Below are 23,670 nucleotides of genomic sequence, written 5' to 3'. Positions count from 1 at the left end.
CATTTGACAGTCCTTTAAAATTGGTGGTTTGTGGAATTTAAATGACTCTTCGTCTTAACTGTAGCAGCTCCTTGTTTGATTATTGCATGAGCAGAGAGAACGGGGCATGACACAACAAAATAATACTGGCTCGTCTCCTTTGTCATTTGTGGCCCCAGTCCCCAAAAGATGGCCACCTAGCATAGAAGAGCAGACACAACATAGCACTGCTAAGAATAGGGTTATAGGTGAGTTCTAGGGTAGCATTTGAAATACTCTGTGATGAGAGACACAAGTTATATTTCCAGTCCATGAGAACCTATACTTTAGTATAAAATACAAAAGTCATGGCAGTGCCAAATTGCTATAAAAGTTCTAAGCATTTACTTTGACTCTCTGAACTTGTCTCCATATTGTCCAAGAGTACATTTGTCTAGAGCATCCTTCAGGAGCTTGTGCGATGTGGCTCTAAATCAACTGACAGCTGTGTGGTTGGTTCTGTTCCTTAAGTTCTAGCAGCAATGTTAGCTGTAAGGCTCCTAGCCAGATATCTCACTGACGGTCAGCTGGTCAGTAATAGTCCTTTGGCTCACCGTGAGCAGAAGGGTTGCATTTAGACAGAAGCTTAGTTTCCTTGGTGGAAAATTCTTTGCTTTTGAGGAGACATTAGTCACTTATTTTTCCCCTTCACTCTCTCAGGTGAAGTTTTCCCAGGAAAAGGTCAGAATTTATAAGCCTCTTCTTAGCTCCAAATGTGAGCACCTCTGAGACTTAACCCATGTGCCTACATAGAGGAAGAATTCAAAGCCAAACTTTTAATAATAGGTAACATGCGTAGAGTGCTGATTGCTTTAGGCTTTACATATAATAATGTCATCTAATCCTCACAAACCCTTGTAAATTAGGTTACTGTTTCCATTTTGCAGATGCGGAAACAGGCACAGAAGCTTAAATAACTTGCCAAAGTCACACAACCTAGTCAGTTGTAGATACTGAATTTTGATTCATGCAGTTTCAGTTAAGGATCTTTGTTTTTAATTCCTCATAACTATACTGCCGCTAAAGCATTAAAGGAGGTATAGGAGCTTCACAGTATCTTATCTTCTGGCCCTCACCCTCAACCAAAATTTGGCTAAAGCTTGAGCAATAGTTGATACTAGGTTAGGAGGTCTCCATGTTTCTCATGAAGGTCCTGCTCATTAAGGTATATATTCTATGATTGATTCACTTAAAAGCTAAACTGGGATCAGTTAAAAACAAATGCCCTTGAATGTGCTGTTAACTCTAATACTATGCTCAGTAAATGACCAATTAAGAAAAGTAATAACTAGATAGGATTTGAGTATCACTTGACAAATATTATATAAAGTGTTTGAAATAGTACATGGTACTCAGTAAGCTCTGCCAGTGTTAGGTATTAATAGATAAAAACAGATTATATTTTAGGTTATGTTTATTGGCATAACTACACATTATAAGTTGAAAGTCATAAAAATCTCAAACTGAACATTTGGATTACATGTGCAAGTAATTTTGGTTAAATAATTAAAAATAAGTTTATTTTAGATAGGATACGAGCCTTATTACAGTGCCTGACATATAACAGGTGCTTATTATGTTGAACGAAGAAAAAGGAAATGAAAGTGGAAATCGCAAACTGTTTAGAGTGATGAACAAAGACCATGGCGTAGAAAAACCCTGGCGGCGTAACCAAAAGTATGCTCAGAAGAAAATGTATAGCCTTAAGTACATTTGTTACAAATCCCAAAAATCAAACTAGAGTGAAACAAATACAAAACTGTAGACATTTCCATAAAAGTGGAAGGTACACACACAAAAAAAGTGGAAGGTACTAGAAGAAGAACACTGATCAGTAAAACCTAGTAATTGAGAGAAAATATAGTATCTGTTTGACAGAATATGAATCATAAAATATGGCTTGTCTGAGTGACCTTGTTTGAAGGAGCAGGCTAACAGTCATAAGTTACCTTAAAATGTTATTTAAAAATGTAGAAAGAACGGTTTAAACATACCAGATTACAGTTCATAAGGCTCCTCTTCTTGACTAGCTGATGGCTGCTGACAACACATTTGCAGAGCATGTCTTGACCAAGGAAATCAGAGCAGCAGGTCCTCCTCTCCATTTTCTGTACCAAGCCAAGGTACAGGAAATCTAACTGCTGGTAGATCATCCCTGCTTGCTGTGTGGCAAAAATGACTGACTAGATAAATCCTTTTTAGGATTTCTTTGGGGCTTAAAACACTTTAGCCTCTTGAAATTGGCATTTATGTGTAAGAGTAACTTTGTTTTTACTGTTTATGTTGTAGCTTATAATAGAACAGCTCTAACAGGAACAAAGTTGGTCACTGATCAAAATATGGAAATGACTTTCTCAACACTTACTCTCATATCTTTAGAAAATGTCCAGATACTTTATATTCACGCTCTTTTTGTGTATCTTCTAACTTTTTTCATATACACTATGATCAGAGGAAATAAAAGGATTAAAATGCAAAGAGATATTGTTGCTATTTGTAAAATTCCAAATTCTTTTCAACGCTAAAACCTTCTTCATGGCTATAGCTTTTAGTTTTAAAATAATTCCTATTTATCCCTAAGGTTGTTATGTTTTAGGTACAATTCTCAATTTTTCACAGTAAAACACTTGCTAGTAATGCTTCTTATATTTTAATTATGATAAAAGTAGTACACTGGAAGGTCAGCATTATTTAAGGTGTGTGAGTCTACAAGTGAACAATTGAAACTGAATAATACCTCAGGAAACAGAAGTACCACAAGTAATGAATTAGTGTCATGGATTAAAATCTCTTATTCTTGTGTTCAAGAAAAGTATTTCATGGCTTACTTTGGGTACATTATGAAAAAATTCGTATGAGAATAAAATAATTTAACCCGTTGCTGAATTTTGACTGGAAATTGTGGGTTCCAGTCTTTAGATAAAACAGTTGCAAAAATAAAATAAAATAAAATAAAACAGTTGCTAACTTTGCCACCTATGTATGAGTTTGGAGGAAAACTTATTTTCTGCTTATCATTAGTATAAAAATGAAAGTTTATGCCTGTTAGGATATGCCTCATTTTTTTGTACTAACATTTGTTTTATTTTGTCTTTTCTAAATATTGATAAGAATACTGCATAAGATCAATTTAGATATGTAACTGGATTTGTGATAGAGTAGAATTGAAATATACCTTTTAATGTATCGATCTAGTTTTTAAGGATCGATCATGGAAATAACTATTATGAAATAGTGTTGAAATTATTTCTGATCATAGCACATCAATTAATTATCCTTACCAAACTGAAAACTATTGAGGTTGGATTTAAAAGAAAACAAATACCTGCAAGCTCCCTGTTAAGTTCAAACAAATATTAGAGATCAGTTAAAGTTCATCTTTCACATTCTGACACTTTCAGAACTTTGACTGGAATTACGATCTCTGTGTGCTTTACTTTTTAGTTTCTGAAATTCTCACCATTGAATTTTATCATGTTCATCACAACCTTGAGAAAGTTGAAGTTTGAAGCAAGGGCTTTCTTTCATCATCTCTCCATACTTGATATTTAGTTGAAGGCCACTAATCAGCTTGGCAGTGGAATGCTTTACTGTGGTGCTGATTTTGATTTTGAAACTATATCCTCTGAGAACATTAAGTAGTTCATGGACTTTCTAATGAGGCAAAGGATAAAAAGCCGAACATACTCTGTGACACAGAGGTTTTTCATTATATGCTTAGAAAGTATATGGTCAGTAATGCCCACCTTTGGGTTACTCAGAAATGACCCTGGAGGGGAAGAAAAATTAAAGATGTTGAAAATCATAAATTCTGCGGGTGTTTACCTTCAGGTCAGCAGCACCAAAGGAAGTTTCAAAGTAAGTGACCTTTTTTTAAAATTTGAATCTTGTTGTCCTTTTCACCTAGAAACCATCATCTTAGCTCCTTTTGTCTTTCCCTTTAGATGATAGAAGATGTTTTGGGAGAAGGATCAGTCTCTGCAAGTCGGTTCAGTAGATGGTTCTCTAATCCGAGCCGATCAGGAAGCCGATCCAGCAGTCTTGGGTCAACACCACATGAAGAACTGGAGAGACTAGCAGGTAAAATTGCTACAAATTCTTACTTTGAATGTGGATTTAAGCTTTCTCTGACCTGGTTCATCTTATCTTCATTAGTTAGGGTCCATTAAGATTTAAAAGGTCTCTGGATATCAAAAAGAAAACCCTTTAATTTGTGCCCATTTAATATTGTTGATATATTTCAGTGCTTTATTGGGACCAATCAATTACAAATATATTTACTTGTAATATTAGGTCTGGAACAAGCAATCCTCTCTCCTGGACAGAACTCGGGGAATTATTTTGCTCCTATCCCACTGGAAGACCACACTGAAAATAAAGTGGATATTTTAGAAATGCTGCAGAAGGCCAAAGTGGATTTAAAACCTCTTCTTTCCAGTCTTTCTGCAAATAAAGAAAAGCTTAAGGAAAGCTGTAAGTGTTTATTAGAGTCTGCTTTAGGCATTTGAAGTGTGCATCTCAGTCTTAAGGCAGTTCATTCTAACATACTGCTGTTTTAAAAGTTAAATCAATGGGTTTTATTTAATGTTTCATAGTTTTTATCAAACAGTACCACCTCCTTGAAATCTCTAGTCAGTGAGTCATGGGCTTCTCCTTCAAGTCTTCCTCCTTACCTAGAGTCTGGTTGTTACACTCCAGTCAATGCTGTAGTCCTCCTGGGCATAACTTGTCAGCTTCTCACACCTTTGCCCCAGTCTGCCATGTTCTTGCTTAGGTCATGTGCCCTCAGCATAAACCTTACTGACATAATGACCATAGTGAAGGTAGCAGTCTTGCTAACATAGAGCTACCTGGGAGTCTTGTCCCTGGTAACAGGTCTACAGAAGACTCATTATGAGAGGTCCTCCAGCAGGATGCACATTAGGATTTTACCAAGTCTTAAAGCACAACACCCAATGGTGTGGTCCCCCAGCTTCTAGCATTTAAACATTCTAGGTTTATTTTATGCCCTCTCTTACTAAGTACATAATTGTGGCTTTATTTCCACTGAGCAGCCATGGTTTTAAGAGTCTTCAGTTTGCCTATTTTTGACATCAGCCTTTTCTGACAGCCTCCCTTCAGCTGTGAAATAAATTATTTTCACTTTAACCATCATGGTAGCCAAAGAGAATTCCTACCACATATTCACTTGCTTGGCTTCATGTGGATTTTCTCAATCTTTCAGCACATTCAGGAGTTGTGCTGTCAGTGGAAGAGGTAGAAGCAGGGCTCAAGGGCTTGAAGGTGGACCAGCAAGTGAAGAATTCGACTCCCTTCATGGCAGAACACTTAGAGGAGACCTTGAGTGCTGTAACCAGCAATCGACAGCTTAAGAAAGATGGAGATATGACTGCATTCAACAAACTAGTGAGCACCATGAAGGCAAGTGGAACTTTGCCTTCTCAGCCCAAAGTCAGCGTAAGTATTTGGCACAAACCCCAGCCTTTTTTCCTTTTCCCTTTTTCTATTCCATTTCCCACTATAATAAATGGACTTAAAAAATGGTATCCTGAGTAAGTTGGAAGTTCTTTAATAGTCATTTGGTCCTTAATGCTTTTGTGTGTTCTTTAATTATTGTGCTATTTGTTACTAGAAAAAGCAAGCTGTGGTTAATCCATATGTTTTGTGGGTGACGGTATAAAGATTGAAAGATTTGGATATAACTTTAAGTCGCTGCTTAAAAAGGTATATAAACATCTTTTTGAGTGCAATTCAGAGAAAGTTTTCTGTTTATTCAGCTACTTAAGCCAAAATAACTCACCATATTTTTAGATTGAAGTCTTTTCACATTTTTAAATCACTGTTACATACCTGGAATTACCTGCTTTCTTGATTAGGCAGTTGGCAGTTCTATGTATCATTTGTAAAATACCTATGATGAGTATTTTTCAGGATAGCTGCATTCTGTCAATTTATTAAATAAAAAAGCTGTGACTCGTAAAAACATTTTGGGGTACGAAATTGGGTTATGCGGTGACCACATGTCAATAAACACAGGTGTGTATCAAATACTGGTCTTTATCATAACACGTTAGCGGTGACTCTCAGCCATGGCCTTTGTGTCAGTATTGCTGTCCCTTGATGATACAAGGTGAGAGAGGAAGCTGGGCAAACCTGAAAAAAACATTTAAAAAATAGATTTATTCTTGTTGCTAAGTTACAGCAAATTTATTAAACGGAGTTTTGCCTCTTGTTTTCTCCTAACATCTCTTCTGGGAACTACAAGTTGGTCATGATTCATTGTGCCTTGTACCAAAGGAAGGCAACTGGTATTTTATATTTGACCAGCAGTTGGTGATAGATGCCAACAGAGGTACCATTGTTCCTGGCCTGAATGCCAGGACTGACATCTACCTCTGAAAGGAGGCATCTCAAGTAGACTAATTTCTTTGTATCTGACCACACCATGCCAATTATAGGGGAATGTTTCCCTTAAACCACTGTCATAATGAATTACTTGAGATATTTCCATACAATGAATTATTAGATATAGATATTTTCAAATGAGGACCAGATTAAAAGATCACAAGCTATCCTTTTTTCTTGCTCATGTGTGTTTTGGTGATTGGGTGCTTGTAAGTAGCTTGGGTCAAATCTTGTAAGTAGCTTCTTTTAGTGTGAAGGAGTAGAGAAGTGGGAGCAAGGGAACTCAATAATTTACCTGATGTTTTGAATATTTTGTTTCAGATACAATGCTGGGGTTTGAAATCCTGGGCTGTGAGGGTAACTGATGTTGAGGTTTTAGTGCTCTGAAATATATGTGGCTAAGGCAGTGAGCCTCAAACACCTGTTTGGGATGATGATATAATTTAAGTTGCTACACAAAAAGTAACACAAACCTAGAAAAGAAAGCACCAAGGAAAATAATGTAATAAACACACCAAGTATTATCCCAAAATATTGCTTGACTTGCATGTTATTGTTAAGTCATGGTCTGTTCTAAAATCAAGTCTGCAATCACTATGGCTGTGTGTGTGTTGTATACTATTTCTGATCTGCCTCCATCTGTTTAGGTTCAATCATACTGTTTCATCACCAAAATAGGACCTGTTGGTTCAATCTAAACTCCATTTCAAATTGAATTGTAGAGACTCTGCCGTCCAAATGTAGTAAGCCATGTAGTATAAAGCTGCCCATTTTTGTTAGGTGGAATTAAATGACTCTTGAGGACATCGCTTATTAAAATCAGGGGATATGTAGGTGGCTTAGGTGGTTGAGCATCCGACTCTTGATCTCCACTCAGATCTTGGTCTCAGGGTCTTGATTTCAAGCCATGCATTGGGCTCCACACTAGGCATGAAGCCTACTTACCAAAAAAAAAGAAAGAAAGAAAAAGAAAAAGCAGTCCTAATTCTAAAACCGCAATAAAACTCTGGGCTATCTTTGGGCTCTTTGTCACACCTGAGGACATTGCTGTGGACCTCTGCATCTTCACCTAGTGGAAGGCGAACTGTACCAGAGAAAGCACTTCAGGCAAAGCTAAATGGGCACAAGGATGTCCTAAAGTGAAGGAGGTAATTTCAGTTGGAACTGCTACTGCATTAAAAGAATAAAGAGCGGGAGGATCTGAATTTTGCCCTGTGAGACCCATTTTGGAACAGCTTGTTTAAAAATAATAACGTTTAAATTTCCTGAAATATGAAACTCTGAAATATAACAATTCTGGCCAAACTTTTGTGTTATTTACTAGTTTTAAACTGCCATCTGTGGTTGATAAATCTTATTTCAAAGATAATGCATAGCAAAGGTTGCCTTGAAAATTAAAATCTATAAATTAGTTTCCTACTTGTGGCTTCTTAGGAGTGCTCCTCTATTTCACCATTTTCTTTCTCCCTTCTTTTGGTCACAGTGTTAGAAACAGTGAAATGCACTAGGGTTACCACAGGGAGGAAAAGACCATCTGAGAGTCTCTGAGTGAACTTTGCATGTGCATGTGAAGATTCTTTGCATTTCCAGATCTTTGGACCTGTGTGATGAGCAAGTGGAACAAGTGGATCTAAGTTAGTTTTCTGTGCCTTGGATATCATTCTGCTTAAGTGCCAACTCCCTGGGGAGTTTTTAATGCTTTCTTGTAGTCCCCAGTGAACCTGTAAGTTAAGTGTGTAAGAAGGTTAAAACCAGTTTTCCTTTGACTTTTTTAGCGAAACCTTGAAAGCCATTTGATGTCCCCTGCTGAGATTCCAGGCCAGCCTGTCCCTAAGAACATCCTGCAGGTACTTCACCATCTTACACCAAGGCCTTGGAGTCCTGAACACTAGTCCTTTGTTTTTTTGTTTTTAAGATTTTATTTATTTATTCATGAGAGACACAGAGGCAGAGACAGGCAGAGGGAGAAGCAGGCCCCATGCAGGGAGCCTGACGCAGGACTCAATCCCGGGTCTCCAGGATCACGCCCTGGACTGAAGGTGGTGCTAAACTGCTGAGCCACCGGGGCTGCCCCAACACTAGTCCTTTGAACTGGTTTTGTGTAGTGGTCCAGCTTTGGGCCTTAGAGAATGATCCGTGAGGCCTGGCAATCGAAGATAGTGTTGCTGCCAGACCTAGTTCTGTGTTGCTGTTAAACTCATCATGGGGTGGGGAGGTGGCTGAAGATAACAAAGTAAGCCCTTGATTTCCAGTTTACAGGCTTCAGTTTCTATAGAAATCTAAAATATCTAACCTATATTTGTAGCACTAACTTAAACCAAATGTTGCTACCTGAACGATGAGAGAAGTGTGTTGCATGTACATGTGCCAAGTCCTTCAGTGGAGCATGAGGGAGATTCATCGTTGGCTTCCAAAAGTTAATCCATAATTCACAGCCTCTGACTAGGAAAAAGAACTTGGTTTGTTCACAGGGATGACTTTTTCTGCCCTTAGGAACTTCTGGGTCCACCAGTTCAGAGACCTGCTTCTTCCAATCTTCTGAGTGGCCTTATGGGGAGTTTGGAACCTACAACACCTTTACTGGGCCAAAGAGCACCCTCTCCTCCCTTGTCACAGGTGTTTCAAACACGAGCAGCTTCAGCAGACTACCTTCGTCCTAGAATACCATCACCAGTTGGTAAATGTTGTGCTTAGATGTCTGTCCGTTTTCCCCCAACCCCCTACAAAGGTCATACTTGTCCCCTAGAATTGGTGAAGTCTTTTTCATGGGCATCCGTGAAGAGTTTAAAAAGAAATGTGTGAATTTTTGTGCTTTTTTTGGGGGGCGGGAGGTGAGGTACAAGATTGGAAGATAGTTTATCTGGCTGCCCTTCTAGATAAATATAGGGGTTTTTTTTTTTTTGTAAGATTGATCAAAATTGTATACATTGGATGTAGCTCTTTAGTCTTGTTCCTTATTTTGGGAATTCAATTCAAACATAATTTGGCTTCCAAGGTTTTTCCTTGATAGAGGAGAAGTCAGGGTAGTGGCTCTCTACCAACCTAATGAAGTTGGTACACAACCAATTGTGAGGTTTCATGGCTAATACAGAATGTGAATAGAAGAAGCACTTCCAGAAGTGTTGGACTTAGCATAAGTGTTGTGCAGATCTCAGTGTTCCTGTCACCCTGGACCACTTTAGGCTGCTCGCCACTCTGGCTCATGCCAATCTTGAGAATAAGTTTTTATAGTAGTCCTTCCTGGACTCTCCTTTGGTTATCAGCTGGCTCGGCGACAGTGAGCCAAATCACTGACTAGAAAAGCACTTTTCTCTCAGAGGTCTCAGTTTTGAAAGGGACAAAGCTGACAGCTTAATGGGGTAGATGGATACACCAGCAATTTGGTTCATTAATGCTCTAATTAAGGTCCACATAGGACAGTGTAGGGGCACAGAAGAAGAGGGACGTTGTCAGCCTGGAGTCAGTACTTGCTTGAAAGAGATGGTGTTCAGTAAGCAGCAGCATGTACTAGTGATAATACCTCTCTAATGGATGTGTGCTGTCTTGATACTCACTGATACTGCCAACTTTCCCATCAGGTTTCACACCAGGACCACAGCAGCTACTTGGAGATCCATTCCAAGGCATGCGCAAGCCCATGAGCCCGGTCACGGCCCAGGTCTGTCTGAACTTTTTCTCTAAGTTTTTTGCTTGCTTTTCATCCTTATTATTGACTGTGGGATGGAAAATTGTTGCAATGCTTGGAAGTGGTTTTGAACTACAATTTGAGCTCAGTAAATGCTAGAAAATTGGTGAACAATTAAAGTCCTACTTTATTAAAATCCTTTTCAGTGGATGGCAGCACGAGTTCGCAGTGCCTCATTTCTCTCAGCTGCTGCTTAAATATACCTTTCTAAGAGTGAAGAGAGACCTCTGTAGAAAGTGTATTGACTATCCTCATTTTTTTCTGATCTTCCTGTGCCCCCTCTATTCAGCAGATGAGCCAGCTAGAATTGCAACAGGCAGCTTTGGAGGGGCTGGCCCTGCCACACGACCTTGCAATGCAGGCAGCAAACTTTTACCAACCTGGTTTTGGCAAGCCACAAGTGGACAGAACCAGAGATGGATTCAGAAACAGGTAAGTTACTAACTAATCCTACCCTTGTGGGGATCTGCAAATTAGTTTCTACAGATAAACAAGTTAGTTATCCACAGTAAAACTACACCGATATATTTGCACAGTGTATGGTGAGAATTCCATCTCCAAGTGTGCAGTCGAGGAAGCAGTATGATTAAATTCTGCAGGGGCATAGGCTTTTCATTCTACATAATTTTATTTATATTCTTGATTTAAAGGATTCATTTTTACAAATGTAGCTAGCTAGCATAGCTCCTTATTTGTTGTTACAAGATGATGAAAAGTAAAACTCCACCTAGCTTCCTCCCCTACAGATTCCTTGTTTAGTTACCAAACTGTCCTTTGATGCAGATTTGCTATTTGTTGATCAAAGCTATTAACAAATGAACACTAACTTCACTCTCCTCCTCTTCCTTCCTATAGATGCAGCAAGTAGTAAAATGAATCATAAATTAGAGGAAAGGGGTGACACTACTGTTCTTTTTGTAAAATAAAACAGAAAACTGTGCTAAACAAATGTATAGCTTATTACAAGACAAACTCCTTTGTTAGCTACCCAGAAGCTCCCTATGTGCCCTGTCCCAGTAATACCTCTTCCCTCCCTCAGATGCATCCAACCTTTAAAAGTAAATATCAAAAAAATAAAAATATTAAAATATCAAAAAAAAAAAGTAAATATCCAGGTGCTTGGCTGGCTCGGTCAAAACGTGTGAACTCTTGGGCACCTGGGTGGCTTAGTGGTTGAGCATCTGCCTTTAGCTCAGGTCATGATCCTGAGGTCCTGGGATGGAGTCCTGCGTCAGGCTCCCTGCCTGGAGCCTGCTTCTCCCTCTGCCTGTGTCTCTGCCTCTCTCTGTGTGTCTCTCATGAATAAATGAATAAAATCTTAAAACAAAAACAAAAAAGCATGTGAACTCTTGATCATGGGGTTGTAAGTTCAGGCCCCGTGTTGGGTATACGGATTACTAAAAAAAAAAAAAAAAATTTTAAGTAAATACCACCTTCATTTTTTCAGTTTTATCGCCAAAATGTTTATCCCTGAACATTAAGTCCTTCCCATTCTGTATACCTGGTAATTAAGAAGTACTTAGTTTTGATAGGACTCTTAAAACTGTCATATCAGTGTCTCATTGTCTTGCTCCAGCTGGTTTTATGTGCTGACACTTTCAGAAAACATTGAAACCAGTAAGTACCCTGTATCGTTGCATAAATATATTCTATATATAGTAGTTCTCAGCCTGAACAGAGAGCTCAGGTCTGGTCTGCTGAGTCCCTCACTGGATTTCTCTCTGTAGCATAATATAGTTTAAGAATTGACTTGATTTATTGACTTTTTTTTTTAAAGATATTATTTATTCATGAGAGATAACGAGGAGGGGAGGCAGGCAGACACACAGGCAGAGGGAGAAACAGGCGCTATGTAGGGAGCCCAATGCGGCACTCGATCCCAGGACTCCGGGATCATGTCCTGAGGCAAATGCAGAGACTCAACGGCTGAGCCACCCAGGTGGCTCCCAATGGAGCCATGCCTTAGCCACCCAATCAATTTATTGATTTTCAAAGCACTTTTGATATCCAGAATTTTATTTGCTTTCGGCATTAATCCTGTGAGGTATATGGTATAAATAACAGCATTTTATAGATATAGAAACTTAGATTTTTTTTTTTTAAATGCGAACTCCTCAAAACGAATAAGTAGACCTAAGTCGGTGTCAGCAGAACTTTCATGCTGTTTCATGAATGTCTCATTCATCAAATGTCAGCCTCTTGGGCCCTCCCTAAACACCCATGCACACTTGTATCCCCCTGAACAGACCTACCTTTCTCCTTGTCTTTTTTTTTTTTTTTTTTAATTAACACCTTCTGGGTTACTATTTATTTTTGTCTTTCTGCCCATAGTAACCCCTCTATCCTGCAACCAAAAAAATGAGGCCAGAGATTTTTTTTGTGTTTTGTTTATTGCTGTATGCCTTGCACTTTCGCCTAGTGTCTAGCACATAGCAGGTGCTCAAGTATGTTCATCCGAAGGAATAAATGCTAGGTTGTGCAGAACCACCAGACTTGAGGATTTCCTCCAGATCTCTCAGTACTGCTGACCTGCTTCTCCCTCACTTTTCTCCTTAGATTCTCAGTGTGGCAGCAGTGGGGCTTACCTGGACAGGCTGGAAAGAAGCCATGGGTTTAGGATTTTCATCTGTTTATGATTTAGGAACTCCCAGAATCACTGACTAAGGCTTTGGCCCTCGTGGTACAAGGTCCGACAGCTAAAATGCAGCAAAACTCTCATTAGCCAGTGAGCTCCTATAATTCTTCTCTCAGCCTTTTTACATCTTCATCAATTGTTTCCTGTTTTCTCCAAGTGAAGGGAGAATGAGTAAAATGGGGAAAAAAGGAAAGTCTGTTCTTTTAAGCTTAACTTGGGAGGCCTGGTATCAACCTTGTGTGTGGACCAGGAGTGATGGGCAATGCTGCATATGACTGGGTCTTGGAATAGCTGAAACTCTTGACTCTTGGTCCTCTAATTTGAAACAGTGTCTTACATAGCATCAGTTCAGTGCCAGGCCCTGTGCTCGTCAGTATTGCTGCCTACTCTCTGGAGCGCAGCCTTGCCCACAGAATGAAGGCTCTTAGCCTGCCCCACCGGCACAATCTACAAATAAACCGTATACCAGCCCTGGATAACCCTACGTTCCCAAGGCCTTGTACCTGATCCTTCTACCGGAGTCCTCATTCTCCACCTTGAGCTTTCTCATTGGTCACACTCAATTTAATGCAGCTCCTTCCCAGAGAAGCTTTCCCAGAGTCCCTTCGGGAGGAGTATCATGTCACTCCTATACCTCATTTTCCCATTCCACCTTCTTGTTAATCTTATATGTACATGCCTTAGTTTGCCCTGGCTTAGTGTCTCTCCACTAGACAAGAGTTCCTGCAAGGCCCAGAACCATGTTTAAGGTTTTGTCTTCCCTCAGAAATTACCATGTGGTTTTGCATATATTAGGCACTTAATAAATGCTTGGGAAATTGAAATGGATGAGGGAAATGGGATATTAAAGTCCCAGGCTGGGATGCCTGGGTGGCTCAGTGGTTGAGCCTCTGCCTTCAGCTCAAGGCCTGATCCCGGAGTGCCAGGATCGAGTCCCACATCGGGATCCCTGCATGGAGCCTGCTTCTCCCTCTGCCTGTGTCTCTGCCTGCCTCTCTCTCTCTCTCTCTATCTCTTATGAATAAAATAAATAAAATCTAAAAAATAAAGTCCTAGGCTGCTCTTGAGTATTCTAGTCTTTGGTTTTAGGATTTGGAGTTTGAGCAACTCAGAGCTCATACTGATACTTGGTTTGTTCACAGGCAACAGCGAGTGACCAAGTCACCAGCACCCGTGCACCGAGGGAATTCCTCTTCCCCTGCCCCTGCTGCCTCCATCACAAGCATGGTCAGTGACCTTTGCTTCTGTGAATGACTTCAGGCTTCTCCATTTGCTTGTGCCTGTGTCTTACCACTGTGTACCCCAAAATGTCCATAAGTGCCTTCCATAGGAATAACTGACCTAATAAAACCTGCTTATTTATTAGATCTTCCCCTTTCAGTATACATTCTAACTCTTAAGGATTCTTGTGAAGCCCCTACGTTGGGGAAAGTATGTTTCACCAGATAGAGGAATATGGGTTACAACTTACAAGGTGATATAATGTGTTTAAACAAATGAACAATTGGAGTAGAGAGTGTAGAGGATGATAGGAGTGAAACATAGGATGTGAGCTAGATGGGGTGAACTGGTTGGATCATGCAGAATCCAGTGAAACATGGTACGGACTTCACAGATTCAGATCTGTGATATGAATTAAAGCTAGGACAAAAAAAAAAAAAAGCTAGGACAAAGGAGTTTGCTTATTTGTGGTGATAAATCTAGTTTTACAACTGATGCATATTAGCTGTTTTTGTTTTGTTTTGAAGTTTTATCCCCCAGAAACCTGTATCATCTAGTCAAAGCTGATAGACAAGAGGAAAATCTGTTACTCTGCTTCAGGACCCCAAGTGGATCTTTGCACCAAGTACTTTGAAGACAGGATCTGAAGGGCTTCTTGTTCATAATTCATGCCCTGTCTCATGCCATCAGTTATTTAGGGTTAGTGAGAAAGTCACATGCACAATAAAATCATCAAAGTAAAAATGAGCAGTGAAGAGTTGGGAACAAATGACCCCAAATGGTGAATCCTAGGGGCTGAGGAGAATATTTAGATAATTGAATTTTCTGGTAGCCAAGGTAAGATGGGATACATTAAGAGTAAGAGAAATTTGGGTTCCGTAGTTGTTCTGAACTGTCCTTTCCCAGCAGGCAGACTCTTGCTCTAGGGTATACTTCTGGCCATGTTCCTCCCTGTTCTCAGACTAATCCCGGGCTGGGGAAATGACTGAAGCAGAGACTGCATAGGTAGGCCCCTATCACCACAGACATAGATGGGTAGGTTGAAGTTCTGTGCTTTAACTACCTTTGTGCTGGAGCTAAAGGTCTTGATGAAAATGCGATGTGAGCAAGGGATGACACACTTGGGGCACCATCTATTTGGCCCACCCTGTTTCTTTTCCTCCAGCAGCTAGGCCCCAGAACATTGGAGTTGGTCTCTGCCACATGTAGCCAATAAGGGGATTCTTCACCTTGTTAAGTAGTTTAACCAGTTAAGCCTGGCTTTAGGAAATGCATTTAGAGAACATGCTAATACTGTTTTTCTCTGCAGCTTTCTCCTTCCTTCACCCCTACCTCAGTGATTCGTAAGATGTATGAGAGCAAAGAAAAAAGCAAGGAGGAGCCGGCATCTGGAAAAGCAGCTCTTGGTGACAGTAAAGAAGACACTCAGAAGGCTAGTGAAGGTACTGCAGAGCCGTTGAGGGTGTGCTGCCTAAGAAAGTATGTGACAGAGCATGGGCTTAAGTGTTAACCAGCTGACCTGATTCTCTGCAAATCCCTATGCAAAGCTCCTCCCTTCCTGCTTTGGACCACAGTTCAGTGTCTGACCGTGAGAAGCATTACAGCAGCTCATAATTTCTTTTTTTTTTTTTTTTTAATTTTTATTTATTTACGATAGTCACAGAGAGAGAGGCAGAGACACAGGCAGAGGGAGAAGCAGGCTCCGTGCACCGGGAGCCCAATGTGAGACTCGATCCCGGGTCTCCAGGATCACGCCCTGGGCCAAAGGCAGGCGCCAAACCGCTGCGCCACCCAGGGATCCCCAGCAGCTCATAATTTCTTAGCCACTTGAAATTCTGACCAATCTAATAGTGGTATGAGTGCTATTATGAGGAAGAGTGAGTTTTAGTTTATAGTTTAGAATCTATATTGGGGCTTCTTTTTGTTAAGATTATTCATGAGAGACAGAGGGGCGGAGACATAGGCAGAGGGAGAAGCAGGCTCCCTGTGGGGAACTTGATGTGGGACTCCATCCCAGGACCCCAGGATCACAACCTGAGCCGAAGGCAGATGCCAACCATGAGCCACCCAGATGTCCCTATTGGGGCTTCAAAGTTAAATTATTAGTACAATTATTTGGCAAATTAATGTGGTACAACCAGTTTTACTTCTGAAACATTCTCTCTAGTCTATGGAGACTGTCGAACAAAATCTGTACAATGGGTGAAGCATAAAGTGTGGAGAGCCTTTTGGAAGTATATAGAAAAGGGCGCCTGGGTGGCTCAGTTAAGTATCCAACTCCTGATTTCAGCTTAGGTCATGCTCAGCTCAAGAAGCCTGCTTGAGATTCTCCTTCTCCCTGTGCCCCCCACCCTCCCGCTTGTATGGTGGCATTGGATGCACTCTGTCTCCCCTCTCTCACGAAATAAATTTTTTATTTTTTTATTTTTATTTTTTTTTAAGGAAGTATATAGAAAACCATGAACGAGGTTTTTAAGAATTGCAGTTGGGACTATCAAGGATGTGAAATAGGTTCTAGTAAGTTAGGTTTACACATGTCTGTAATACTGGTCTGAGAGCTTTTTGCTGTGAGAAATCTGGAAAAAGGAAATCGTATTGGTCCCACTAAAAGGAGTTCACATTCCTTCACTAGACTGTTATTTCTGTTGTAATGGATTTGTATAATTTTATACTTTTATTTGATCTTTCCCTTAGGTTTAAAAAGCAGGTTAATCCCAGGCATTGACCAGGGACTACTAGCTCCCACACAGATCTGAACCACAACCATATGGGCAGGCAGAGCAAGGTGCCTAAATTAGACCACCAGGTCTTAAGCCAGGCTCACTTGCCCATAGCTATTCCTGGGTCGAGAAGATTTTAAGAAAAATAAACTTTGTTCCAGCAATGTATTTGGAGACTAGAAATCTTAGGGTCTAGTTCCAGCTCTGTCCCTAACTACCCCTGTGACCTTAACTAGGCCTGTTCATAACACATATGGTGGTTCCTATGATATAATTCTCTAAATTTGCTGAGGGGATCAAATAAGGATTATAAACTTTTTAAGAAATGAGACTTGCTAGATCACTGGGAAGAACATGTTTGAGAGAAGTTTGCCAATACCAAAATATTCTCTGTCTGGGTCCTTACAGAGAATCTGCTGTCATCTAACTCTGTGCCCAGCGCTGATCGTGACTCTTCTCCTACTACAAATCCCAAACTTTCAACGTTGCAGCGGTCTTCGTGTTCTACCCCACTGTCTCAAACCAACCGTTACACCAAAGAACAAGATTATCGACCTAAAGCAACTGGGAGAAAAACCCCCACCTTGGCATCCCCAGTTCCAGGAACACCTTTTCTCCGACCTGTCCACCAAGTTCCCCTTGTCCCCCATGTCCCAATCGTTCGGCCTACTCACCAGCTTCACCCAGGGTTGGTCCAGAGGATGCTGGCCCAGGGAGTACATCCACAGCATCTTCCAAGTTTGCTCCAGGCTGGTGAGTTTCTCACCTAGCAGGACAGCAGTTGCCAGAACTGATGATGTACTATACTGTAAGAGGTTTTTTATTCCTCAAAAAAGTGTTGCTAGAATTTTCTAACTGATGGGCAGTGGGTCGAATCCAAACTGTCCCTTTAAAGGTGAAGAACCTAGTATAAGCATTGTCAATTAAACTTTGTAAATCAACAAAGGTTAAAATTTTCCAGATTACTTCTCACCAGTTTTTTTTTTTTTTTCCATGCCCAACAGGTGTGCTTCCTCCTGGAATCGACCTGACTCCTTTACAGGGAATATCTGGCCCAATCCTGAGTCAACCCTTTTACCCTTTACCTACGGCTAGTCACCCTCTCCTAAACCCTCGCCCTGGGACACCTCTGCATCTGGCAATGATGCAGCAGCAACTACAGCGCTCAGGTAGGTTCAGAAATGGGCCAGGGGAGCTGGGGGTGGCCTGAATAGGCTTAAAGCTTTTGGACCAGTTTCTGGTGGAAACACAATTAATTCTTTAATTTATCCTGACAAAATTGGGTAAGGGGATAGCCAGAGAATTGGATGAAGTAAACCAACCTCTATGGGATTTGGAATTTCTCTCCCTATAAAGACAGTGGGAGAGCTGACTATGCTCTGGCATATTTTTGCCATCTGCCTCTTAGAGAAGGCTGAGAATCCTGACAGGTTTAGCATAGAGACTGTCCAGAGTAGATGCCCTCTCACTATCTGTTAGTACTTCTGTGATGTGGCTGCTTGTCGTGGGAAGGAATGGTCATGTCATTTAGGGTGGCTTCTCAATACAGATGGTTTTTGAATAGCTTTGGTTTCCAAGGTACTGTATTCCGGCATTTTGTAAAGGAGTTAAACCCTAGAATAAACCCTCCAGTAAAGAATTTTGTTTGGAATTTTATGGATAAGATTTGAAATGAGGCAAGGCCTCATTTCACAGAACTACTTTCCCCCACATGCTCTGAATGATAACCTTCTTATCCCCATAGTTCTTCATCTTCCAGGCTCTGGTTCCCCGGCAGCAGCTGTCAGCGTTCAGACAACCCCTCAGAATGTGCCCACCAGGTCAGGCCTGCCCCACGTGCACTCCCAGCTGGAACATCGCCCCAGCCAGAGGAGCAGCTCCCCAGTAGGCCTCGCTAAGTGGTTTGGCTCAGATGTGCTACAGCAACCCCTGCCCTCCATGCCTGCCAAAGTCATCAGTGTAGATGAATTGGAGTACCGTCAATGAACAGGGCAGGCAGGCTCACCTATGCCTGGACCTATGGTGGCACCCTGATTAGGACTCTGCTTCTTCATCTCGGGTTGGTTTACGGACTTTCACTTTGGAGGACTCTGCAAAACTATTTAGGGAAGCCCAGGCACCTGGTGTGGTCTGCACTGACAGAGGAATGGAGCCTACATGGTCTGAATCCAGGATGCAATGTTGCTATCAATCCTGGAAATAGTCTTTTTTTTGTAAGATATGTGAATGAAGTGTTGGTGTCTTCACCAAAAGGTGGCACCTAAGGGTTCTGAGGAAATAAATGTATAGACCCTATGTACAGACTTGTGTATAAACAACTTTTGTATATACATATAGGATAGCTTTTTTGAACTTATACAGCTGTACATAAAAGTAGCTGATACTAGTTAAGCCTGTGTCAACATTTTTTTTTTCCACTTGTACATTTGGGACTTTTTCTTTTGGTTGATTAAAGTTGCATATGCTAAGTGTGTGAATGAACTTAATGGCTTGTGTTTATTTCTTGCTGAATTCATTCCTTCTCATTTACAACCAGCTGACCTGTGAGGTTCAGTAGTGAAATGATCTGAAGCTTTAATTTTTCTTTGAAACTCAGAACTGAACTCTTGATCTCATTTAGAAGGAAGCAACACGGGCTGCCTTTTTTGAGCCTTATCGACCCAAATGGCTACTTAAGCTGGACCTACCCTACAGGAAGCCTTGTGGTTAACACCAGATTATAATGTGTACTATCATAGATTAAAACCACCTAGTAAAAAAAATAAATAAATAAATAAAACCACCTAGTAAAAACGATTGATTGGGTAATCATGTGTATGGTAGTCTCTCCCAAACAAATCCACATTTACTGGGGTAAAAGTGAATAGTCTGTTGGCATCCTGTTCTCCAGCTCGAAGCTCCCTCTAAAGAAAAAACAGGACCTGAGAGTTCTCATTCAACCCATTAATGTCTTTCATATCAAACTGCCCTCAAGACTGGTATGTTAGTGGATTCCTTGTGTTTTGTATCTTTCCTCAGCTCAGTTATTTTCATTCCTCTTAAGTACATATGCACAGCATTAGAGAAGAGGCTTCTACCAGAATACTATATGTATGTATGATCTTTAGTCTCCTTTCCTGACTGGAGTTTTTTCAGTCCTACTCTAAGGTAATAAATTTTTCTCAAACTCAGTTTGCCCTAGTTCTCAACACTTGTCCACCAAAGCTACTCTGATTCATACTAGAGGATCAAAGAATGAGGTGGTTCTCACAGGTGAAGGCCAAGGTAGTTGGATTTTGACTACAAGGGTAAAAAAAACAGCCTGAGTTTTCAGTGTTAGGTGTGTTACTTATAAACCTGGAGCTGCCCACCCTGACTTAGTACTTCCAGGAACATAAGAAACTAGGTTGCCTTTCAGCAGAACCTGGCTTTGAGGATTGAGCAGGAGGTCTCTTACTGATACTTTTATCAGTCCTCCCACTCCCCAGGCACTCAGTGGGATTCCTTAGCTTCAGAAATAAAGCCTATGTTTAGAATTCTTGCAAATGCTTTGTTTCCACAGGTAGAAGCTAAAAAGCAGTCTCAAGTAACAATGTGAGAACACACACCTGAATCCAATTCCACCTCTCCTTTCACTTCCTCTTTGTGTTGAACCAAAAGTTGTGTTTGGTGGGAAGAATTGGGTTGGAGCTTCCCAGTAAGGGCTTCTTTTCAGGCTAAAAACTGACGGGACCAAAATGCACAATGTAGGCACCAAGCGATGGGCAAAGCTATTTGCCAGTGGTTGGGGAGACAGAGCCAGAAAGAAGGGAATGTTGCTAACACTAGCACAGCAGAAGGCAGATAGATTTTAAACCTATTTGGTGCAGGGGAGGGAGTGGAAGCAAAAGAGGAAGCTAATGCAATCTTCCAGGAGCTAAGAGCCTGATAAAAGGGTCAGGGAAGGAGAAAATGATATATTGGCTAAGAGGAGTACATGGAGCAACTTTGGGAAGTCTAACAGTCAAGAGAGGAGTTTGGAAGCAATCAGGTCTAGGAGAATGTGCAACACAGAGGTCAAGAGAATCGGGAATAAAAGATACAGCACAGGGAATATAGGAAATGGTACTGTATGGTGATAGCTACACTTGTGAGCATAATGTGTAGACTTGCTGAATCACTACTGTATACCTGAAACTAATGTAACATTGTGCATCAACTATAATTTAAAAAAGCTAAGGATGTAGAAGGCCACCTCAAAGTACAACAGAGGAACACCACAAAGAACCTCATGGAAGACCTACTTTTAAGGAGGGAGGCCGGGTAGGAGGAGGGAAAAACTGCCTCTCAAAAGAAGCAGCTGAGCAGTCAGCTCACTTTGGAAGTCAGTGTACCGGTGAGAAGTGGGGGAAAAAATTGGCTAGTACACGCATCCCTTCTTTCAGGAGGCAGCAGAGCTCTGTAAAGATACTTGGTAGCTAAGATAGAAGGGTAGCCAGGTCCACTGGCCCTTCTTTGTAAATGAAGGAAATGAGCACAAAATCCAGGAATGAAGATAACTTATAGGAGTAAACTCTGATTCTTAATTCTCTTTACCAACAGTTGATTCAAGAATAGGCTTGTGACCCAATTTAGGCCATGACACAAGGACAATTTGGGCAGTTTCTGGCAAATACCTTCCCAAAAAGATAAGAAATAGTCCTATTATCTTCTGGATGCTGGGTGTAAAGCCTGGGACTGCAGCAGACATTCTGTGATTGTGAGAGGAGCCAGGTGTTCAGCAAAGCCAACGAACTGCAGTGGACAGAGTCAACTGAAGAAAAAATTTGGATCTTCAATGGGATTTCAGCTGCCATAAGCCCATCTGAGCTCCAGACAGCTTACATGAGAGACCAGGTTTCCTTCTACTTCAGCTGGTCATGTTAGTTTGCTGTTAAACAAAATTAAAAGTGTTGTAACTAATGACACAGGACAGGGAGTCTGTTAAGCTATGCTAAAAAAAGACCAGGAAAGGGGCACATGGTGGCTCAGCTGGTAGAGTAGGCAGCTCTCGATCTCAGGGTCATGAGCTCAAGCCCTACATTGGATATAGAGGTTGCTTAAGTAAACTTTTTTTTTTTTTAAGATTTTATTTATTCATAGAGACAGAGAGGAGAGAGAGAGAGAGAGGCAGAGACACAGGCAGAGGGAGAAGCAGGCATCATACAAAGAGCCTGACGAGGGACTCGATCCAGGGCCTCCAGGATCACGCCCCGGGCTGCAGGCGGCGCTAAACCGCTGCACCACCAGGGCTGCCCGAGGTTGCTTAAGTAAACTTTAAAACAAATTCAGAAAAATTAAAAAATTAAAAAAAATTTTTAAATAAATAAAACAAACTCAGGAAAGAAATGGTTCAAGGAACTATAGTCTTAAGAGTTCATAAAGAGAAAGCCTTAATTGTAGGACTGCCCCTCCTTAGTAGTCCTATCCCAGACACTATTCCTCTCCCAGAACTCTCAAGTTTGAGCCCAAAAAGGAAAGAGTTAAAAGGTAGGGTAATGCTCTCTTCAAGTATCAGGGGGCCACTGACAAAGGGAGAGGATGCTGAATGATGGAAGCAAGGCCTATTCAAAGCACATCCTGAGGTCCTTGATGAACTAGATTTCAATAACCTCCTCTACCCAACACCCTAGCAGTGCTAAATTCTTGCTCAATGATGTGAATTTGAGCATGAGGATTTCCCCGAAACCTAGAATTTGCTCTGGCTGGAGAGCAAGCCTTGCTGGAAATCCCGTAGCTCAGAAAGCCAATGTTTTTCTAAGAGCTTGGGTAGGCTCTAGATTATGGCCTCTCTGATGAATGCACCAGTGATACAAGGTCTATATCCTGCAAAGTGATGGGGATACTAGGCTTAACTCCTTGGTGGAGATAGTGCTAATAAACCCAAGCTCCAGGAAGACGATCAGAAAAACAATTGTTACTAAGGTAGCATGAATAACAAGTACTGGAAAAGGCTGAGTATGTGGATAATCCCACAGTCCCATCCCTCACAACCTGCTAGAAGTGCTAGCTCACTTGATCTAAAAATCAAACTCTGTCTTGCTGCACATCTGTTTCCGTTCCTGATTTTCTAAGGGACTACCCTTCTCTATTGTCCCTGTAATCCACACTGAAATTATCTCACTTCTTTTTCACTCAAGAGCAAGTCAATCAATTACCAAGTTTAGACTTCTCTGTACATACATGACTACACCTTCCCTCTGCCATTATTCTCACTAACCCAGTCTACTGCACAAAGATTGCTTTACCAATTTCCCAGTATTGGGGTGACTCCTTTATATTCCTGTTCCCAGCCCAAAACATCTCATTATGTCCTTAGTACCCTCCTAAACAGTCTTGACACCACCTTTCCTTCTAACATCACACCTCCATACGTACACGTTTACACACAAACCTGCTCTGTTCAGATAAAGGAAAAGGACCAGAGATAAGAGCCAACATTCACTAAGTATTTACATGCCAGATACTGTGCTAAGGATTTTACAAGTACCCTCTCCCTTGATACTAACAAACTCCACTCTAAAAGGGAAGTGCCAGGGACGCCTGGATGGCTCAGCGTTTGAGCGTCTGCCTTCGGCTCAGGGCATGATCCTGGAGTCACGCGATCGAATCCCACATGGGGCTCCCTACATGGAGCCTGCTTCTCCCTCTGCCTGTGTCTCTGCCTCTGTGTCTCTCATGAATAAATCTTAAAAAAAAAAAAAAAAAGTAAAACATTTAAAAATAAATAAAAGGTAAGTGCATTATCTCGTTACAGGATAAAACGAACTGTTTAGAGGTTGTGTAATTTATGCAGGGTTTCACAGCTAATTATAAGTGGCCACACATTTCAAACTTTTGATGTGTATGGCCAGAGTACTTTACAACTGCCACACAACACTATCTCCCATATGGGCTAGCCTTGCAGGGAATATTCAGTTAATTTACATCATGTCCTTCCTCTTTCCAGTATCACCTGTGAAAGACCACTTGAGAAGAGTGAAAGCCAC

At 41.0% G+C, this 23,670-nt stretch overlaps 1 protein-coding gene across 11 annotated transcripts in view; it reads left to right on the top strand.

The window, feature by feature from the left end:
* The window catches only part of EIF4ENIF1 (eukaryotic translation initiation factor 4E nuclear import factor 1), a 47,998-nt gene extending 28,833 nt beyond the window's left edge, over nucleotides 1–19,165 (top strand). For 5 of the 11 annotated variants that reach the window (XM_049101847.1, XM_049101848.1, XM_049101849.1 and 2 more), the window contains exons 8-20: nucleotides 3,850–3,876; nucleotides 3,963–4,098; nucleotides 4,312–4,491; nucleotides 5,243–5,475; nucleotides 8,199–8,270; nucleotides 8,917–9,100; nucleotides 10,002–10,081; nucleotides 10,398–10,540; nucleotides 13,886–13,970; nucleotides 15,274–15,406; nucleotides 17,093–17,437; nucleotides 17,689–17,853; nucleotides 18,429–19,165. In XM_049101847.1, coding sequence (XP_048957804.1) covers nucleotides 3,850–3,876; nucleotides 3,963–4,098; nucleotides 4,312–4,491; nucleotides 5,243–5,475; nucleotides 8,199–8,270; nucleotides 8,917–9,100; nucleotides 10,002–10,081; nucleotides 10,398–10,540; nucleotides 13,886–13,970; nucleotides 15,274–15,406; nucleotides 17,093–17,437; nucleotides 17,689–17,853; nucleotides 18,429–18,670 — 2,025 coding nt within the window. In that variant the 3' untranslated portion in view covers nucleotides 18,671–19,165. The remainder of the gene's footprint in view (nucleotides 1–3,849; nucleotides 3,877–3,962; nucleotides 4,099–4,311; nucleotides 4,492–5,242; nucleotides 5,476–8,198; nucleotides 8,271–8,916; nucleotides 9,101–10,001; nucleotides 10,082–10,397; nucleotides 10,541–13,885; nucleotides 13,971–15,273; nucleotides 15,407–17,092; nucleotides 17,438–17,688; nucleotides 17,854–18,428) is intronic. The other 6 variants (XM_049101841.1, XM_049101843.1, XM_049101842.1 and 3 more) reach the window with 6 other exon arrangements.
* Nucleotides 19,166–23,670: the final 4,505 nt, after the last annotated feature.

The sequence above is a fragment of the Canis lupus genome, chromosome 26 (assembly GCF_003254725.2).
Source record: "Canis lupus dingo isolate Sandy chromosome 26, ASM325472v2, whole genome shotgun sequence".
In the NCBI taxonomy this organism is placed as follows: Eukaryota; Metazoa; Chordata; class Mammalia; order Carnivora; family Canidae; genus Canis; species Canis lupus.
This window is presented reverse-complemented; position numbering and strand designations above follow the sequence as displayed.